This window comes from Leptodactylus fuscus, chromosome 10 (genome assembly GCF_031893055.1).
Source record: "Leptodactylus fuscus isolate aLepFus1 chromosome 10, aLepFus1.hap2, whole genome shotgun sequence".
In the NCBI taxonomy this organism is placed as follows: Eukaryota; Metazoa; Chordata; class Amphibia; order Anura; family Leptodactylidae; genus Leptodactylus; species Leptodactylus fuscus.
Genome location: NC_134274.1, coordinates 23432665 through 23453394, shown reverse-complemented (window position 1 = coordinate 23453394; position 20730 = coordinate 23432665). Strand labels below are relative to the sequence as shown.

General features: G+C 42.5%; 1 protein-coding gene across 1 annotated transcript in view; it reads right to left on the bottom strand.

The window, feature by feature from the left end:
• TRIM8 (tripartite motif containing 8) overlaps positions 1-19334 on the bottom strand; it is a 57812-nt gene extending 38478 nt beyond the window's left edge. The window contains exon 1 of the mRNA XM_075257528.1: positions 16998-19334. Coding sequence (XP_075113629.1) covers positions 16998-17567 — 570 coding nt within the window. The 5' untranslated portion in view covers positions 17568-19334. The remainder of the gene's footprint in view (positions 1-16997) is intronic.
• Between the last annotated feature and the right edge of the window lie 1396 nt (positions 19335-20730).

The following is a 20730-nucleotide window of genomic DNA, read 5'->3' as shown; positions in this document are numbered from 1 at the left end:
CATATAAATTGCACGCAGAGGTTTACCCTTTAGTTATATCGCAGCCATAGTACTATTGCCTAAGGGCACTGGAGTCCAACTATAGAGTACCCGTGCTGCCTGAGGAGTAGGGTTACGGGCACCATTACTATTGCCAACCCTCGTGACAAAGAGAACGATAATATGATCCCATTAGATGCGTTAACTGTGATCTGTAAAAATTACACTAAGAATGGTCTTTACAAGATCCCCAGATCATGGACACATCTACTTTTGTATATTAAAAAATAAAATTCTCTGGTCAAAAATGTTGGATATTGGTGGATCAGTGGTTAGTGCTGGAGCCCTGGGTTTGAATCCTGCCAAGGACAACATCTGCAAGGAGCTTGTATGTTCTCCCTGTGTTATAGCGTCGGCTTCCTCCCACACTCCAAAGACATTACTGATAGGTGGGGGAGTTGGATTTTGTGACAACTGTGCCCACCGTTCTCACCAAAGCTCGGAATGGAAAAATATACGACCTTCAAACAACTTTATTGTTCCCTGTAATATATGGGCAGAGCTGGGCTGTTGAACCTCTGCTGGAAGTCAGCGCACGGCTCAATCCTAACCTATAATAGCAGAGGATGGGGGGTACATAAGCCATAAATAAGAAAAACCAAGGACAAAACAGAGGACTCAAAAATATCTAATATTGGAAGGAATACATACAAATACACATAGTATATACAATCCCATCACCCTTTATATACAGCACCCCCTTAACCAATTATCCAAATATATTGTGCAATACAGAATGCGACATTCATAGTGGAAGGGGCTTAAAATAAAATAAATAAAATTAACAAAATCCCATTTACATTCCGCTCACATAAAACGATTAATTCCCAACTCCCGCAGCTAAAAAAAAAACCAACCACTCAATATTTTATTCCAGGCGGCGACAAATAATATAAAAACCCCTCTGATTATTAACTGGAGGAAAAAATACAAAAAAAAAGTTTGTTTTTCATACGTCCATCAAACCATCTTTTGTTTGCTGTTTAAGCCCCTGAAATGCGGAAAATAAAAGTTCTAATAAAATCGCCTCTATAAAAGCAATGGCGGTTTCAAAGCAGAGCGAAATTAACTTTCCCCATCAAAACACTGTGCTGGCATTGGAGAACAAAGGGATATGAACAGAGAAAGAATCCCTTTGTCTGAATTTCACAGCATTTGGCTGTTCCAGCGGCTCATACGGTTTGTTTTTTTTTAATTGTACACCTATCCTTCCATGAATTCATCTGCACTGTGCAAGATCTCAGGAATGCATATACAGCCGAATAATGAAGTGGAGAGGTCATTTAGAGACCATGGCTGAAAGAGTTTAATATTTTATGCCAGAGGAGGGTCATGGAGAGCCCGCGTCCCTCTTCAACATACAAAGGTCACCGGTTGCTGCTCGGGAACAGGCATCACTCTAGAGGCCAAATTAAGGGTAATTTCAGATTCTGCCATCTGCAAAATAATGGACGGGGCCGGGAAATAAAAGGATTAGCCGCTATTCAGCTTACTTACAAACATATTATGGGCTTTTAACCTCCATGGAGGAAGGGGGGGAAAGAAGCGTACACAAAAGCACAACACAAATTATATCCATTGGTGGAGACCATTATATGTACCATAAATCAGTAGATAAGGATTCTGTAGGGGAGAGGAAGGTTACTGAATTGGTGGTCCGGGCGGTGCAGGAAAGCAAAGGCTTTCTATAGGAAAAGTTGCCACCCAAGAGATTTTGGTAATAGGTCTTGTCTTCATGGGCAAATTTTTGCCTATTTAGGGAAGATAAATTATACAACAATTTGCAGACTCTCTGTATTCTAATGTTGGTCATGCACATAAGGGGTTGTTCATACTAGTGTATATTGGGGACTGTGTCCCTAAATCTGCTGGAAATAGGTGGTTAGAAATATCCTGCAACCTGGCAGACCCCATTATAGTTTATAGGATCAGTGGTTAACCCTAACGCTAGTGTGAACCCAGCATAACATAGACAGTGATCCCCTCATACACGCTCATGTGCCCAATGGTGGAACTAAAGTCTTGTGGGCCCCGATGCAATCTTTTGTCCGGGGCCCCCTACCTCATCCCTACAGCGAATTCTTGATAGTGATGGTTACGGGTGGTAAGGAGTTTAATCAACCTTAGTGTGGTTAGGGGTAATCTGCGGGTCTTCTTGGCTTATGGGCGAGATGGAAGCTGCAATATGAATACTGATGCCAGTGCTTATGGGCCCCCTAAGGTGTGACTGCACCCTCTGTAACCCCTCAAGTTACACCCCTGCATGTGCAAGATGGACAGCATGTTGCTTCAAGACAGTTCTGACAGCAGCTTATCTACCCAGAACAATAGGACTGGACCTTAGTTCTCCAACATCTACCCATATACCCAGCTGGCAGTTTAGCCAACAATTATATAATGTGTATGGGTAAGTTCTGTGGCCAGGGGGGTCACCAACCACTAGGTAATTACAGGGGATTTCTGGGCTAAAAATATTAATGCCCCATCCTGAGTACAGTTTATCAATATCAGATCACTGGAGGTCCATCAGCTGATATACAGAGAACAGAGCAGGAAGCAGACACCTCTGTACTCTGCATTGGCTTGAATGAGTCACTACAGCTTAGGCCCGGTTCACATCTGTGTTCGGTATTCCTTTCGGGGAGTCCACTTGGGACCCCTGAATGGAATACCAAATGCATTAAAAAGCAGTGAGCAACAAAACCACAGGGAACCCATAGACTATAATGGAGTCTGTGTGTTTTCTGCATGGTGTCCGCACGAATCATGCCGAGAGAAAAGTACTTCAAGCAGGACTTTTCTCTCTACATGATTCGTGCGGAAAACACACAGCCCCCATTATAGTCTGTGGGGTCCGTGTGGTTTCATTTCTCACCGCATTTTAATGCGTTTGGTATTCCGGTCGGAGGGGTCCCCAATCGGACTCCCCAAATAGAATACCGAACGAAGATGAGAACCGGGCCTTAGTTCCTACTAAAATCAGGTCACTAAACTAAGGTCATGAATACTTTTAGCCCAGAAAACCCCTTTAACTTACTTACATTACATAAATGAACAAACAATATCACAAACCGTAACAGCCCAGGAAAATATCAGCATTGTAAAGAGCCCTAATAGGGCACCCGCCCCCCTCCAAGAGGTTATTGTTCACTATGGAGCCTACACAGATCCACTGTCCATAGCAATGGCAGGGAGTGAAACAAGGCTGCATTTCCTGGCCCTATTGCTATACAATGGACAGCTATCGTACGTCATATACGGTGGTGCTGGGAAACTGCGGGTCATCAAAAACGCATTTGAGGCCAAAAAAAAAAAACCTTTAACCCTGCAAGAGAAGCTGAACGTATTGATGTAAAGTTTGGTGCAAAAGTATAACTTTTATTTCAGTCATTTATAATAATAAAAATGTAATGTTTATCATAGTAAGTGTCAGTAATACTGTAATATGTTTGCAATATATTTTATGACCTTTTTGGATGCCTTGCATTAAACTCAAGAGCAGAAACAGGTAACTGACTTCATGAAATATTTCTCGGTATACGCAGAACACCCCTCCCCCATTATCTGTGTGCAGTGGTCTGTTCTATTCAGTCAGCTGGCAAGAGATGTTCTGTGTGTTGTGGAACAGACCACTGCACACATAATGGGGGAGGGGGCTTGGAGTATACTTTGAAACAGTGAAGTCTTTTTATCCTCTGAAACGGCAATAGATAGAATATATTACAAAAACCTCTCTTAGAATAAGGCCCCACGTTGCAGAACGCAGACTGTTTTGTTGCAGATTTTGTTGCAGTTTTTTGAGCAGAAGGTATAAGTATGTTCTATATATTTCCCAATTCTTTTTCTAGCCAATCTCGGCTTTCGCTCAAAAAAACACAGCAAAATCTGCAACAAAAAAAAGCAGCGTTACCGCAACGTGACACAATGCAAAGTGGAAACCGACATCACTCTAGGCAAGGTAGATCGGTGCGGTCTATTCCATACGTGTGCATGTGCTAAATCCAGACACGGTGCTACAAGGCTCGGTTTCCTATAGCAACAGCCTTGCTAAGCCCTGCTTAAATGACAGCAGCACTAAATATATATCTGCCTACTATTTAACCATTTCCCTCCCAGCTCACACCTACTCATGTCTATGTACAATACCGTGGCAAGTAACATTCACTGGAGACTTCAGATTCGGCACAGAGACCTCTAATTCTGACCCGTATAGAAACCACTACAAATATGCTCAGTCGTTCATTTTGCAAATTTATTACACAGTGAACAAGATAATATTGCAAATCTTACATGTTACCTGAAGCAGTGCATTATAGGAATACAGCCTTGGGAAAATGCAGGTCCATATGGGAAGGATTAAGGTATTATAGGACTATAAAAATGACCCTTGAAAGGGGAAGTCCAGTTGCAAAAAATAAAATGGTTTGTATGATGAAAGTTTATTGTATACACTTTGTATCAGTTCCTCATGGTTTCTAGATCTCGGCTTGCTCTTATTCTTTATTTGCTTCCAATGGATGTGGTCATGTGATGGGCACTTCATGGGTCATGTGATGGGTACACCATGAGTCATGTGTTGCCCACCATGAGTCATGTGATGGGCACTCCATGAGTCATGTGATGCGCTCTCTATGGGTCATGTGATAGGTACTCCGTAGTCATGTGTTGGGCACCCCATGAGTCATGTGATGGGCACTCCATGCGTCATGTGATGGGCACTCCATGCGTCATGTGATGGGCACTCCATGCGTCATGTGATGGGCACTCCATGGATCACGTGATAGGCACTCCATGAGTCATGTGATGGGCTCTTCATGCGTCATGTGATGGGCACTCCATGGATCACGTGATAGGCGTGCCATGAGTCATGTAATAGGCACTCCATGAGTCATGTGATGGGCTCTTCATGCGTCATGTGATGGGCACTCCATGGATCACGTGATAGGTGTGCCATGAGTCATGTAATAGGCACTCCATGAGTCATGTGATGGGAACTCCATAGGTCATGTGATAGGCGTGCCATGAGTCATGTAATGGGCACTCCATGAGTCATGTGATGGGCACTCCATGGGTCATGTAACGGACACATGTGCACAGCTTGTGACTGGGTTGTTCCCCTTGGCCATCACATGATCACTACAAGTACACAAAGTGACAGCAAAGAGATCTACAAACTGTATAACTTTTTCATTACACAAATAATATTTATTTCCTGAAACTGGACAACCCCTGTAAGTGCAATTTTAAAATGGCGAGACCCAGTATCCGGGTTAGACCCGCAATGACCTAGTTTTATCGGTCAGACCCATCTATATGTTGCAAATGAAGTACTGAACCTAAGTTAGTTTATCGTATACATGTTTATTTTCATGTCAGCAGTTTCCTCTAATAAGAATAAATATTGTGTGAAGTCATAGAATAAAATATAAAGCTCCCCTAGGTACCCAACCCTGCGCCGGTCACTTAGATCAAAGCTTCTTAACATTCTTAACGAAATACACCCATATTCCAAAAGCAGAGCCATAGGGGGTACAGAGGTAGGAGTCGCACCCTGCGCCGGAGGGTGGCCGACACTGGTATTATAAATGACACACGCTAGCTGGGAGGCCATGACAGATTTTACACTGGGGCCCTGGAGCTTCAAGTTACAACATTGCTCTACTTAACAAATAAGATAATTGAAAAAAATTATAAAATAAAAATAATAATAATGATGATACATTGACGTACCAATCACGTTCACAGACAGTGCTGTCCATAGGAAAGGTTATCAATATGTGATCGGCAGGGGTTTGACATGTGTGAGACCACCAGAGATAAGTTGTTTGAAGAGTCTGCAATGCTCACAAGTACTACATTGTCTTTCCTTTTGCAATGGCATTAAGTTCACTAGTCACAAACATCAACAGCAGCCCAGTCCCATTCAAGTGAAAGGGGCTGAGCTGCAAACCAAATACACAATGTACAGCACCGTGCTTTACATGCTTAGGATAATGTAGGGGGAAGGAGTGGGCATGATGAAGCTTGCCACACCTGACACTATATCCCCTTAGGAGAAGAGGTGTAGGGTATCAGATCACTCCCCTCCCCACTGAAAGCACATGCATGCTCGTCCTAACAGACTGTACTTGTTTGTGTATAGGGGAGGTAACAGTATTTGGGAGAACCGTCATCCAGCAGACAGCTTGTGAAGGTATATAGGGTGCGACCAGCGTGGCATCAATGCTTACGCAGAAAATAATATTTCAGCTGCTTAAAAGGCAAAAACAGCAGTTTCGACATTCTGTAGCAACGTCTTCACTACACAACACAACAGGAAGAGAGGTGTTAAGAATAAGGAGGAAGGGGGATCTATCGAAATTCTGTGAAGAAAACATCTGTAGGTGCATTAAGTCTGCAGTCTATTATTGTCGCTTAAAGGGAGTGTCACGAAAATCTATCCTATCCACCCAGCCCGCAGACAAATCGATAGAGGTAACCCTAAGGCAAGCATCTTTGTGAATTGGGGTCTGTTGCCAGTGTATTGCAGGTTTTTGTTGCGACATTGCTGCTTACCTATCTGGAGCAATGGTAACACCCTCATTGCTCCAAAGAGCTTGTGTACGTATCGACAAGAAGCGATATCTCAGCAATGGAGGAACTGATTCATATAATAGTGAGCACACCATAAAAAACCCCACAACTTTCCATACATGTAAGCATAAATGATACTACTAATAAAATGTAATATATAGCTATAAATCAGCTTAATATTAATATCTATCTATACTACATCGATAGTGTTGGCTGCTCGCTATCCAGCTGTCCATACAATAATATTAATAAATAATAAAACAAAATAATACCTAAAAATGCAAAAAAAAAACCATAAAAATAAATAATGGCTTGCCCAGTTTCTGGTTTTCGTGAATTGTATTTCTATAAAACAAACTATCTGAATATAGGAAGTAAATGGAAGACAGACTTATGGGCTGCCTCGTGTGCTGCCTATGTGCGTGCCCCATCCTTAATATAGCCTTTAATTCCTAACCGAGAATCACAAAGCTAAAGCCGTTCTGAAATTACACGAAAATTCAATTAAATCCATAAATTATTCTTATTACAGTTTAGTATTAGAGCGAGGACAGCAGAAATATTACTAATTGAAAACATAACTCAGAACTACAGCAAATAACATACATTGGGAAGGGAGCCATAGGGGCTAGGCTTGTGTAATGTGGGATGGTCGCTCACGGGTCCTCCTATAGTACATGGAATATTAAGGGGAATTTATCACACAGGCGCTGGCCTATTCAGTGCACTCCGTCCAACGCAACATTTACAGCTGGATCTGGAGGAACATCTGTTCATCGTTTCGGGAGCGAGTGTCGCCAAAGAGAGCGCCTATAGCTGCTGAACACTAGGGCAAGACCATACTATCTTGATATAAATGAAGATGTAAAAATACATTCTTGTATAAACATCTCCCCGATACCACTGCGTCAATATTTGGCGAATGCCATAGTGCTCTAAACCAAAGATAAAATTAGGATGGAGGAACTCCTAAAAAATTTCTCATTCCTACCTAAAGGGGTAGGTGAAGGATTGTATTTTTAACAGCATCTTTGTTCTGACCCAGATTTTTTTTATTATTATTTTGTAAATCTCTTTGGGCAGGATGAGGATTAGTCCATTCCCACCTTCAGTGCGATGTGTCATCTTGCTGTTGTCTTGTGGGGAAACTCTGACCAGGTCTCAAATCTTTTGTTAGGCCCACTGTTTTATCAACATAGCCCATACGTATGTCAGCCAAATATCGTACACACAAAATACGCAGAAGGTCCCACCTAAATCTGGCCAACTTTGCGGCCGCAAAATCACGGGCGCAAAATAACACAGCGTATACGCTCCTAACTCCCATTGAAATGATTGGGAGCATTTGAGTGCGTAATCTGCCGGCACGTGTATACGTGCCAGATTACGCTCCACTTTCCTCCATGTGAACTAACTTTTACTGTGTATGGCCACCTTTAGGGCTTAGTAAATATTGAAAAATACTGGTCTATGAGATGTACACTATAGAAACCTAAATATTTGTAAGCTACTATATGTACAGTCTACAACTCACCAATAGTTTTGTCAAGGGATTTCCAAAAATCTGTTTATGGTACATATATATTGTACCGTGTATATATGTATTGTATTATGTACATTATTTGACAAAGACAGCCATCTCATCAGGGGTTTGTCTGGATGGATATTTTTGTATAAGAATGGGTTAAAAAAAAAACATAGAGCTTAGATGGCTTCACTTGTTCCCTGCTGATTGGGGTTGAGCGATCGAGTAAATTTCGCAATAGGCTGGAAAATGATCGGAAATCAGATTTTAAAATCGATCCTGAAATCTCAAGATCGTCTCAACCCTACTGCTGATACTGTTCGAGTATTTACCCTGCTGGTCTCTACTTTCTGGTTCCATCTCATGAAGGATCAAGTAGAGACCAACAGGGGAACCAAGAAGCATGGGAATATTAGCGATGGGGGATCAGTGCTTGTAATAAAAATACAGAATAATAATTTTATATATACATTATATATATCCTGTTGGACAACCCTATAAGCACAGCGTTCATGGTCAGTCCAAAGAATTACACCAAAAATAGAGCAAAACTGTGGCTCATAACACAAAACATTAATGACCGTTTTGGCTGCAGAAAACATTCAGACAAAAGAATGAATTGTTGGTGGGTGCTTTCCACCGATAAGACACTGACACAACCCTGACCATATCCTTTGTTTAGACAGGGTTAACTGAAACACAGCTGTACACTGGAGGTTGTTTTGCTCGAAGAGAAGAATTTCCATTGCTTGATCTGCAAGGCCTCATCTAAGCATTGCTTCAGCTTCCTTCCATCGCACAAATGAAATTTCCTGTGTTAAAATTCCTATATTTAAGTCAGCCGACATGGAGTAAAACCTGCACGGCTGCTTGTTGGTGAGCCGTAGAAGGTCAAGCAAATATCAGAAATAATATTTCATTTAACAGTAAATACAGGTGTGAACATCGACTACAGTCCTATGACTTGGCTAATACAAGAGCGGTCGCATACGTGATCGTGTAACCCGGCTGCACGTTTGTCGGGTTTAACTTTGTTATTTTTTGACCAAGTTAACCCGGACTTAGTTAATTTGTTAACATCCAGCACGACCTCAACGTCTTCATTAATGAAGCCCAAGTTAATTCAGCCTCATTAAAAACAGGAAATTCCAATGGAGGGAAAGTCACCCTCATAAAACTGGCAACTCTTATATAGATATTCAGCAAAGTAGAGTGGAACTATGGCGTGATAGCCGGCGCCAATGCCTAGGCCTCATATACTGCACCTGCTCGGCAGCTTTTATACAGCGCATGAATTATTAACTAGGAAGAAAAGTTGTTCCTGTAATCTACATCTGCTAGTGAAGGCAAAAAGTCAGAGGAGATAGTCAAAGGTGTACTACTAGTCATAGCACTCTAGTGGGCACCACATGAATGGGTAAGGCTGTCTCGAGTATATATGATATACCATACATTGCCATAGATTTGGGTCTGACCTACCTAAAGCTACAAAGCTTTCAAGGCTACAGATGCGTGACCACTTCTAGGACTTGCATCTATCTTAAGAAGAGATTCTTGGTCAAGTGGTCACGCATAGGCTGCTCAGAACCCTATCCTTAAGATAGAGTGTTAAAGGAGTATTCCCCATCATTATACCTAAAACTTCAGTCCTGTGACTTCCATCACATGGAGCATTTTTAATGGTACAGGGAAAATGCACTCATCATACCAGGGCTCCATGTAGTCTCATGGTATCTTCTATGGTGTTGGAATTCTCCAATATTGGACAAAACTAGTCAACTGGGGTTTTCTGTACATGGATTACGAAGCTTCAGGGGCTGACAATACTTTAGCCCTTCGCCAGGTCATCAGACGCCTCTTTATCCAAAAGTGCTGACTGCGCATGTCCGTCGGCCATTTTCCTGTGGTCGAATGGGTGCTCATATAAGAGGCCACATTCTAATATCAAATATAGTCTGTTCATGTACCCTCTGATGTGTAAAGTGCTGTGAAATGTGTTGGTGCTACATTAAAGTCAGATATATACGGCCAACCCCAAAAATAGCCCATTAAAAAATAAAATACTGGAAAACCCCTTTAGGCTCCTTGCATATGGGGAAATCTAGACTGAAAATTCCAGTCTTCGTCTGCCGGATTTCCCAGTCCAAAACCTAGTTCGGAGACTGGACTCCTTGCATCATGATGATATAGCGTACTGACCGTGCAATATTATTACAGCACACCATACAATCTGATCCACGGTGGCCCCCACATAGTACAATTGGCTCCACAGTGGCCTCTACAAAGTACAATCTGCTCCGCAGTGGCCCCATACAGTATAATCTTTTCTACAGTGACCCCTCACACAATAAAATCGGCTGCAAAGTGGCCCCCACACAGTATAATCCGTTTCACAGATGGGCGCCCACATAGAGTGGGTCATAGGTTTGCCACCACGGCACTAAAGCCACGACATCAGATCACTATGTCGTAGGGAGTCCCATCTCCTAAGTCCCGACCAGATTGTCTGGTCCGAACTGCCCCATGGGAACTGATACAGAACCCAGGCTGACCAATTACAAATAAAATACTGGGTGCTCAACCCACTTACTCCTAGACTTTATCTAGCTGCTGTTTCCGCTCTGTGTGGGCAATGTGATATATAAGAGTAAGACTTCTGAGAATAATGCACCGTACTGAACTCTTCATGACTAATAAGAAGGAAATGAAAAGTAAACCCGTCTTAATGGTACTTGTCAACGACTACAGTGGACACCCAAGTAGCACCGATGAATATGTATAAAACACAGGTCGGTATAAAAAAAATTTCCTAACCAACACGTGAAATGGCGAGCGTGTTTTGTTAGTTTTCTCCATGATACATGTATGATGCTCTTCACACAATGTCAACTGTACTGAGAATGCTAATGGCAATCTCCAATCAAATATCTCCACAGGGTACAAAGCTCTCCCGGTTTCTAGGAAATAAAGGAACAGACAGCATGCTAAAAAGTCTCTCCTTAGAAATACAGGGCTCTCACCGTATACTCCAGCACAAAGACGCTGCAGCCTATGGCTTCAAAGTGAAGTTCAATCAGCACAATGAAGGTGGAGGTGGCCAGGAAATGTCCATCTTAAGATTTTCTTCCACCCTTCATAATTGGACACTGCCGGAATATCAATGGGCAATGTCTGTTCACCCAGCGGGGTATAAAATACACAAAGATGTAATCTAGCTATACTGCAAGCACATTCTCCTCTGAGTGCAGGGCAAAAATAGGGTCTAATGTCATTACGGCCTCATTCTTCTCCACCCAAGTCTTAGCACCATGCTAAGTTGGTAAGAAATTAATTGTAGAAAAAAAAATAAAATAGATCCAAGGGCATTGATGGTTTTCCTTGGGTTTTGACAGGCCCATTAAGGCCTCTCTTTTGATTGTGCTTATTCTTAGGCTTTAGGAACCGTTGTGTTTGTCACCTCCTGCAGGTAAATACAATGGGGACACTTATAGAAAGGGTTCTGGTTTTAGTGTTGCCATGAAAAATTTTAGCAAAATTGGCTATTCTTGCTATAGTAGGATATGGAATATCACTGGGCTTAGGGCTACCAGGATTAGTATGGATGAAATATCACTATGGCCTATGGACTTTATATCCGTATAGATACAAGGTAACCGCGGCCTAGTCATCATAGACATTGGTGGTGGCTATGTACACATCTGCGTAGGAGTCTCCGTTGGAGGACTCTTTCCTTCGCCGCTTTTGGTTTTAAAACAATTTTCCCATCCCATTATAGTCCCTTTATATGATATTATATGCCATTATAGTCATTGGGGTCCATCTGACTCTGTGTGTTCCGCCTCTTCGTCATCGAACCAGAACGGAGATGTGACACTAGTGTGAATATAGTGTAAGAAGGAATATCTACTTTAACATTCACAGCTGTTTGCATTAAAAGGGGGAGTCCAGTTTTGGCAAATATAATTCCAATATTCTTTCTGTATTGATTTTCTAGATCTCTGCTTACTGTCATTCATTCGGCTTACTTCCAGTGGATCAGTCCATGGTCATGTGATGAACACCCGGGGGCACAGTCATTAAAGCTCTCTTGTAACGGGGTTGTGCATCCGGGTGTCCATCACATGACCATGGACTGATCCACCGGAAGTAAGCAGAATGAATGACAGCAAGCAGAGATCTAGATAATCAGGAATTGATACAGAAAGTATATTGGAAAATTGTACAAAATCATCATCGTGCAAGCAATAACATTTATTTACTTAAACTGGACATCCCCTTTAAGAGTGAATGCAATGCTGAAGAGCAAACACCTCAAGTTAGCCCATTCATTACATCTATGGTCACAAAGGCAAATTACACCCCTTCGATGGGGCTCATCTGTGGGCATCCTTCTGCTCCGTTTTTTGGTGCATGTTTTAAAAAACAGATATTTGATGGACACCCCTCTCCCCTTCACCACCTGCTACATCAGTACATACTGGCAATACACAGGGGCCCAGATTTACTACAGTGGTTATGGCCTATCTTTGGCACATCTAGATTTGGTTAACATTTCTCGCCATGCTAGACACCTAAGTGTGGATTTCTCACTTGGTACAAATGCGGCAAAAATGTGTCAAAAAATTCTGGTTTAAAGTTAGCCGATTAAAAGGTGGTATAAATAGACTAGACAGTTTAAAGAGACAACATATGTATCATCCAGCATCAGTCACTGTGATAAATCTGGTACATTTTCAGACTGTCTAGATTTACATGGTGACTATTTGTGTATCTGGACCACTGTGTACCGGGCACACTCCCTGGCAACTAGCATTAAGGTACATTCACATGACAGTAAAAAACAGACATGATGGACGTCCGGTTTGACAACACATTGTATTCAATGTGTATATTCACATGTACGGTTTTTTTACCGCCAGCAAAAAAAGAACATGCACTCTCTTTGTCTGTGAAAACAGATAGTGGCATGTGAATAGTCCCATAAAAAGTCATGGGTTCTATAATGGCCATATGACCGCAGTATCAAAAACATCCGTCACATGAGCGTTATTCACTGCCATGTGAATATTGGTCATCCGTGCACTTGCACAGACACAGACATGTCTGTGAAAAACAGCATGGCCATGTGAATAAGGCCTTAGATTCTAATTACGGTATTTTAATCAAATCAATCCCCAAGTATACAACAAATATACTATACAAAATAGTATAAAAATATAAAGGGGGCCCTATCCTTACACTGTAAATTATTTCTTAGAATACAAAAACAGCTGCTGCAGAACTTCTTTCTTTAACACAATGTAAAGCTCATTGATACTTTTCAAAAAGAAGGTCCGCAGCAGCTGAGATCTGTATTAGCGGTGCGTTACCAGCCCACACGTTCATTTGCATGAGCAATACGTAATACTATGGCTTCATTCACATCTGCATCAGAGTCTCTGTAACAGAAAATCGTCAAGAAGAAAAGTCCTGCACGGAAGACTTTCCTCTCCGCTAGTTTTAGTATAAAACCACTATAATGGAGTCCACTGGACACCCAGCAGACCCCATTACCCCCAGTGGGTAACCACTGTTTTAGTCGGCCGGCTTTCTGTCGTTCGGGTCCCATGGCGGAACAATGGAGATCATGGCGCAAGTGCAAACTTAACCTCAAAGGAGTTGTTTCACTGTAGGATAGGCCATAAATATAGATCTGTGGGGTCCATCAACCGGGATCTACACAGATCAGCTGTTGTAGACAACATGGTCCCTGGTAATGTTTACATGCCAGAAGCCGTGCGGCTCACTCGCCATACCATGTGGACTACTGGGTTTAGGTACTGCCTTGACGTCCTATAGAAGTCAGTGGGGCAGCACTGCAGTACCTAAACCTGTCGCTACACAATGTATGGCGATTGAGCAGTACATGTAAACATTAGCGGAGCCATGATGTCCCAGAAAGGCACATTTACATAGGGTTGAGAATAAAATGATCCCAATGGTCCTGGGCTCTCTGCAGCCATAAATGGAGCATTATACAGTTTAGGTATAACCAGTTGGAGGCTAAAAAAACACTCTCTATAAAATTTCAATCTAAATACAATAAAGCCATAAAAGTTACTGATTGTAAGAACAGAATAGGCCATTGTTCCTTTTGCACTGCAATGTAACAGCTGTGTGGGAATAGAGAAAAATCCAGAAGAGAAATGTCTTCCAACACTTAAAATGGCAAGCCGTTCATCCAGGGTTGTATACAGGACGCAGCCAAATTCATATCTGAAATAAAACATTGACCCAAAAAATGTATAATTTTTCTAAGAAGTGAAAAGAACCATATTCCTGGAACTGGAATGTCCCTTCTGGGAAAGGATAGCTTTGAGACTTCACAGAATGAATCAAGGTATGGATGAGAAATCTCATTTCTTTCCGAGGTCCGTGGAATTTCTAAGCAAATAGGAATGCATCACTCATGTTACCGAGATGAACCTGGGAACTTGCTGGAGTTCTCAGCACAGTCACCATCACAGCCAAGAGTGTCAACACTACATTTCCATAGTCAAATACCGTGAAAGATTTGTGTAACCATCAGCGTTATCCATTAATAACAGGGTAGACGGCCATTGTTCTGGGCCGCCATGGTATTGATTAATTGTCCTCTATGTAGAAGGAGAACAGCATGTTATACTGGCCATAAAGGAGGACTCATCTATAATATGCAGGCTTCAATGGGCCAACATGAAGTTTGTGATGATCATGGACATCACACGTCCACTAAATGCAGATATGTGAATGAGGCCTACGTCAAGTGTATCTGAAAAAGCAGAATACTCCATTGTATCCAATATAGCAATATGGTTGTCCACCATGTAACCACCACTGGTCAGATCCTGAGGTGACAGTCATTAGAAGAGTCACCGATTGGCAACAAGACATGTCAGCCATGAGGAACAAGAGACTAGTTAGTTGGTCGTCACTGGTCAGTGAGAAATAACAGATCCATAATAGAAGCAAGGCCAGAAGTCAAACTGGAAGAAACAGATGGTGACAAATCTGAGGGGCGAGGCAAGAAGCACACATCAACTACAGGGCCAAACACGTGTAGGCCCAAAACTATAATAACAGGCTTGAGGCAGCGTTCGGGAAGCCCTTCCCAAGCTTATATATAGGCCACTAGGATTGATGATATCACCAAGCACCACATGACACAGTCATATATAACAACCATTTCTTCAAAGTTTTCTGAATCTGGCCAATTCAAGAAAGCCGATAAAATACCCTAAAAGTGCTCCAATTAATGGTAACACGAAATAAAGCGATAAGCGGGTTTCTGATGATCACTTTTCCCTACCCAAAGCAAACAGTCTGCATGTAATGTTAACCGTAAAAACAAGATTTTTCTAGGTGGATACCAACAAGTTCTCAGTGATCCACCAAGAATCTCAAGTCTGTGGCTCAACGTCTTGTGGATCCAAATAGTCTTCTACTATTGTACAACCGAAGATGAGCAATGTGAGGAAACGCCTGATGTCATCGAATGGAACAGCATGGATATGGTATGGACAATGGGTATCTTGTGTCTAGGGTCAGCCATGGAATAATCCAGCTATACCCCCACTTCAATGTATCTGAAATGGACAAGTATTCTCGGAAAGCACTGGGAGAGAAGTTTTTGTCTAGGCAGATTTGTGTATTCCTCAAATAATGAGGGCGAGGCGGAAAACCCATTCCAGATTCAGTTGCTCTTAGTCCATGTACCACTTACGTCCCATAGGGCCTGGCCACTGAGTGGTTTCCTGACTTTCTTATGAACTCCTGCAAAGTAGCAAAACATGGACAATTTCTTACAGATCAAAGGAAAACATACGACGTAGGCCAATATGGCATCCATAGACTTGTATAGGCCCTGCTGTACCTGTACAGTCGTTTGCATCTAGTGTAGCTTTGCCATGTGCATGAGGCCTCAAGAGGATACTCGAATTCTAAGCCAATTGCTGGCCACAGTGGTGACCCACCATAGCTGTTGACTGGCTAAGGGGCATTTCCTGTGGACTGAAAGGGACCAGAAAGGAGAGGGTCAGCCTGGGCGAGAGTGGCGGTGGACCATTGAGGTGACAACTTTACATGACACAGTATTCCTAGTCCGTCACTGGATAACTCCTAATATTCGGAACATATTATTTCTGTATTAGAAATGAAGGCCCGCAGAGCAAAGCCATTGAACCTGAAACTGACCCCATTTCCCAGAATGCTCTGAGCCATCAACAAAAGACTGCAGAGCCATAGCTTATATAGTTACGAGAAGGAAATCTTACAAATCCCTGACTGATATAATATAATATACAGTATATCTAATAATATTAGAAAAATTTTTGAAAAGAAAATAATTAAAAATTAAAACAAAGTTACTGTACAGCCCTGAACGGTTTATACATCACATCCCTAGAGGCAAGCCCATTAGTTTGCATTCGAGGCCACTTGGCTGCCACACAGGCTGGTATTTACTACGTGTGCTGTCATAGGCCTTGGCGAACAGGCATTTCCTAAATGTTCCTCATGACGCACTATGCAACATCTCTTAATCCAATGCTATTAATCATAAGGAAGCATGGGTGACGGGAAGCGTAGTAAAGCAATAAAGAGGACCTATCCTACATGATTGCTTCCATTTTGATAGCATGAACTAATATTCATAAGCATGTCCTGTTAATTTTAGCTAGGGTGAAGTCATTGGTGCAAGCCAAATGTTGGGCGATGGACACTCCAGAAAAGGGCCACTATTGTAAAAGAAACTTGACACAGTATGGCGGTCACTTTCACACAAAAAAGGAACATGTATAATAAAAGAGGATCGAAATCAGCAACGAATAAAGAAGGTACTTACTCTGATCTCATTTCTGCGTATCTCCACATCACACACCGAGTGTCCTTGGTGGGCACCACTATAGTAGCAGCAGAACTGGCACACCGCCACCTGCTCGGCTTCACAGTGGTACAGTCGATAAGCATTATGTTGTGGACAACTCCAGGCCCTAACGTCTTCGGCTTCTACTAGGAGGTGCCCTCGAGCGGTGGAAGGCTGCTGTAGGTGAGTCTGGACATGGGACTGGCAACATGGCGCTTCACATCTCAGGCAGATCTTCTGGGCAGGCAGCGGCGGCCCCCTTCTACAGAATACACAGTGCAGGATAGATGGTGGTTTGTCCACATTAAGAGAATTAAATTTTTCCACAATATTGGTGAGTTTTAGGTTCTTTTCAAGGTTAGGTTTTTGATTATAGGCCTGGTTGCACTCCGGGCACCTCACTAGGCCTGTCTCTTTGGCCCAGGCCTCATTTATGCAACCTCGGCAGAAATTGTGCTTACATGGAAGCTGAACGGGTTCAACAAACACATGCAGACATATAGGACATATAAGCTCCTCTTCGAAACAGTTTTTCCAATTCTCCGCCATCTCCAGCTTGGCAGCGTAACGTGTATCACGGTTTACGAAACTGAGCGTAGGAGTGCGCCCAGCAAAATTTTTTTTTGTCTGCTTTCTTTCAAAAACAATGGAACGAGGATAGATCTATCTCCTAGAATCACAATTCATGAAGAAAATGAAAAAAAATATACAAATAAAATCGAATTTAGGTGCTAGGAACTCCACAGCGACTATTCCGTACTATGGGGTATACACGTTATCCTACAGAAGGGGAGGAAAACAAGAGTGGATTTCATACAGGCTGAAAATCTAGGAAGCTTTCCTTGAAATTAACCAAGCAACCAAATTCTTGAGGTTGTTTCCATAGAGAGTGATCCTGGATGGGGCTCTGAAAGAGACAGTTCAGTCTCACAGCTCAAATTCCAGCCTAGAGCGAGAAAAAAAAAACCCTCCCACCTCTTCCTTGTTTCGCAAATAAGGGGAAAAAAAATCAGAAAAAAGAAAAAAAATTTGGTTTCACGTTCTGTGCCGAATGCAAACAAAAAATTGTGCCCTGGTGGTCAACTCGAGCTTATCTGCCGACGTGAAATTTTGGGGAAGGGAAACGCAAAAATAAAAAGAATTGGATTGTGATCAGTGGATTAGGCTTTGCATGCCTTGATCAAACTGAAAAGGAATTTCTCAAGAGCTAATCGCGGCCCTCCCCCTTCCGTCTCCCTCCTCCTGACATGAAAGCTATTTCTGATTTTACATCCAATCTGCAAGGGCAGTGACAGTGGGGCCAAGCAGGGAGACAGTCACAGAAAATTAACACATTTTGGTCACCCTCACCATGAATATTCAACTTGTAGTCCCCCACCACAAAAACAGGAACAAAAAAATCCAAGAAAGGGGTAAACACTATGTATTTCAATTAACACCCAAATGCAGACGCCCCCTTCCTATACCCCCTAATTCTACCCGATCAAGGAAACTTCAAGCCGATCTCCCAGCTGCTCTATCTTTTTGCATTTCAAAAAACCCAGTTCCCTTCAGCCATCTTGTTTCTTAATCCCTTTAATAAAATATAATCTATTTCCCTATCCCAATAATGTCAAAAATATTTTTTTTTTTTTTTTGATTTACAACCGCCCCCCCTTAAGAAGGAAAAAAAAAAATCCAACTGCAAATGAAGTGACGGGTTGTGGAGGAAAGGTCAGAGGCGAGGTATAAAAAGAGGCGAGATCGTAAATAAAAATATATTTGGTATAAAATATTTACAATGGGCTGAGCATGCCAACGTTACCAAAAAAAATGCACAACGCCCTTCCTGATTCACGTAGAGGATCGATATTGGGGCATTATATTTTGCTAGATTCCTTTTTTTCAGCAGATTTACCATTCCAGGAAATGAATTGATCAATTTTTTGCAAAATAAGGAGGACAAGGTGACTAAATCTTGGAGTCTTTAAGGGTCCTTGCAATGTGATCAGAGCAGCACCTGGATGATTCCTGCCTTCTCCAATGCAAAACAATCAGGAGTCCTAGTTATTGTCAGCCCCTTGTTGGATTTGGATAGGGAATCCACATCTGCTTCCTTTGCTATTTAAATGCCCCCAGTCCGGTCACACAGAGCCCCCCAGCCAGTACTCTACATGAATGCACCTCTGCTGTGTCCAGTGGAAGGTTGCAGCTTCTTTACAACAATCGCTGAATTCTGCACACCCCTCTGAGATGCCAGGGATTTCTCGATGAGCCCCCCAGGCCAGGGGCAGATAAGATCCAGAGGAGGGGATCGAACCCGTGTCACCGCCTCAGCCTGTCTGTAGAGAGAGCCGAGCAGCAGACCGCTTCCCCAGCAGCTCCGCCCACCTCTGCTCTGCCTGCGTCACAGCCTTCTTTCTCTCCACAGCACGGCTCAGCAGCGCCCTCTATAGGTACTTTCAGTTCTGCCAAAACTGATGAATTTTTTTCTTTTTTTTTTTTCAATTTTTTTTTTTTTTTTAAAGGGAACAGCCAAGTGTATTTAGTCTACAGCAATTTCCTGTCACAAATATGTCAATAAACAAACCTGAACTTTATCCCAGAGAGTAATTCCACTTAATAAGCCCCCAAAATAGACGAAGCTTGCGTATCTACGCAAAAAAACGGCTAGGCTGATGTAGAGATGTCAATGAGAAGAGGCGCACTACCGTCTTAAGGATCTTAAAGGAATTCTACCATTAGAATTCCATAGTTTACTACTAATACGTAAGAATAGCCTTAAGAAAGACGATTCTCCTACCTTTAGAAGTCTTCGTCGTTCCGTAGATATTCCCAGTTTTCCTCGTTATGCAAATGAGTTTTCTTGCAGCACTGGGGGCATTCCCTGTATTAATTAAAAATCTCCTCTGTCTTCTTCTTCAGGTCGCCTCTTCTCTCGCGCTCCCGTCGCGTCTTCATCCAAAAGCGCCGACTGCGCATGACCGTTGCCCATTTTCCTGGGGCTTCTCCCTTTCGGCTACAGGGAGATAGCCGACTGCGCATGTCTGTTGGCCATTTTCCTGTGGCCTCTCCCGTTCGACCACAGTAAAATGGCCGATGGACACACGCAGTCACTGCTTTTAGATGAAGATGGTCCGGAGAAGAAGACAGAAGCGTCGCTGGCGAGCTTTCAGACAGTACAGGAGACGCCCCCATGCTGCAAGAGAACAAACTCATATATGGAAGAAAGAAGAAATTTCAGGGAAGGGCAGCGCGGATCAGATAATAAAGGTAAGAGAAGCTGCGGGGAAAAACGGAACGCATTGCGTTCACAGAAAGTCCGCAGAGGAAACGTCTTTCTGCTTTCATTATACCTATAGGGAAATGGTTTGCGTTTCCGTAAGTGACATGCTAGGATTTCCAAAACCGCAACGATTTTGGAAGACACAGCGTGTAATTTTCTGCAATGTGCGGACGGGATTCGCTAGACTGTAAAATGCTGCGTTTTTTGGACAAACGCAAAAAATACAGCAAATAAACGCAGCGGAAATGCAACAATTTTTTTCCAGTGTTCTTCATGACATTATTCCTGTAGGTATAATTAACATGCTGTGATTCTCAAAATCCGTTTTTATGGGGGGGTGGGGGTTCTGCAAGGTGTCAATGGGATTGGATAGAAGCCACTTTGCAGGTACTGTAAAACGCAGCGTGGGGCTTCAGCCTAAATTTAAACATAAAAAGCATAAATATC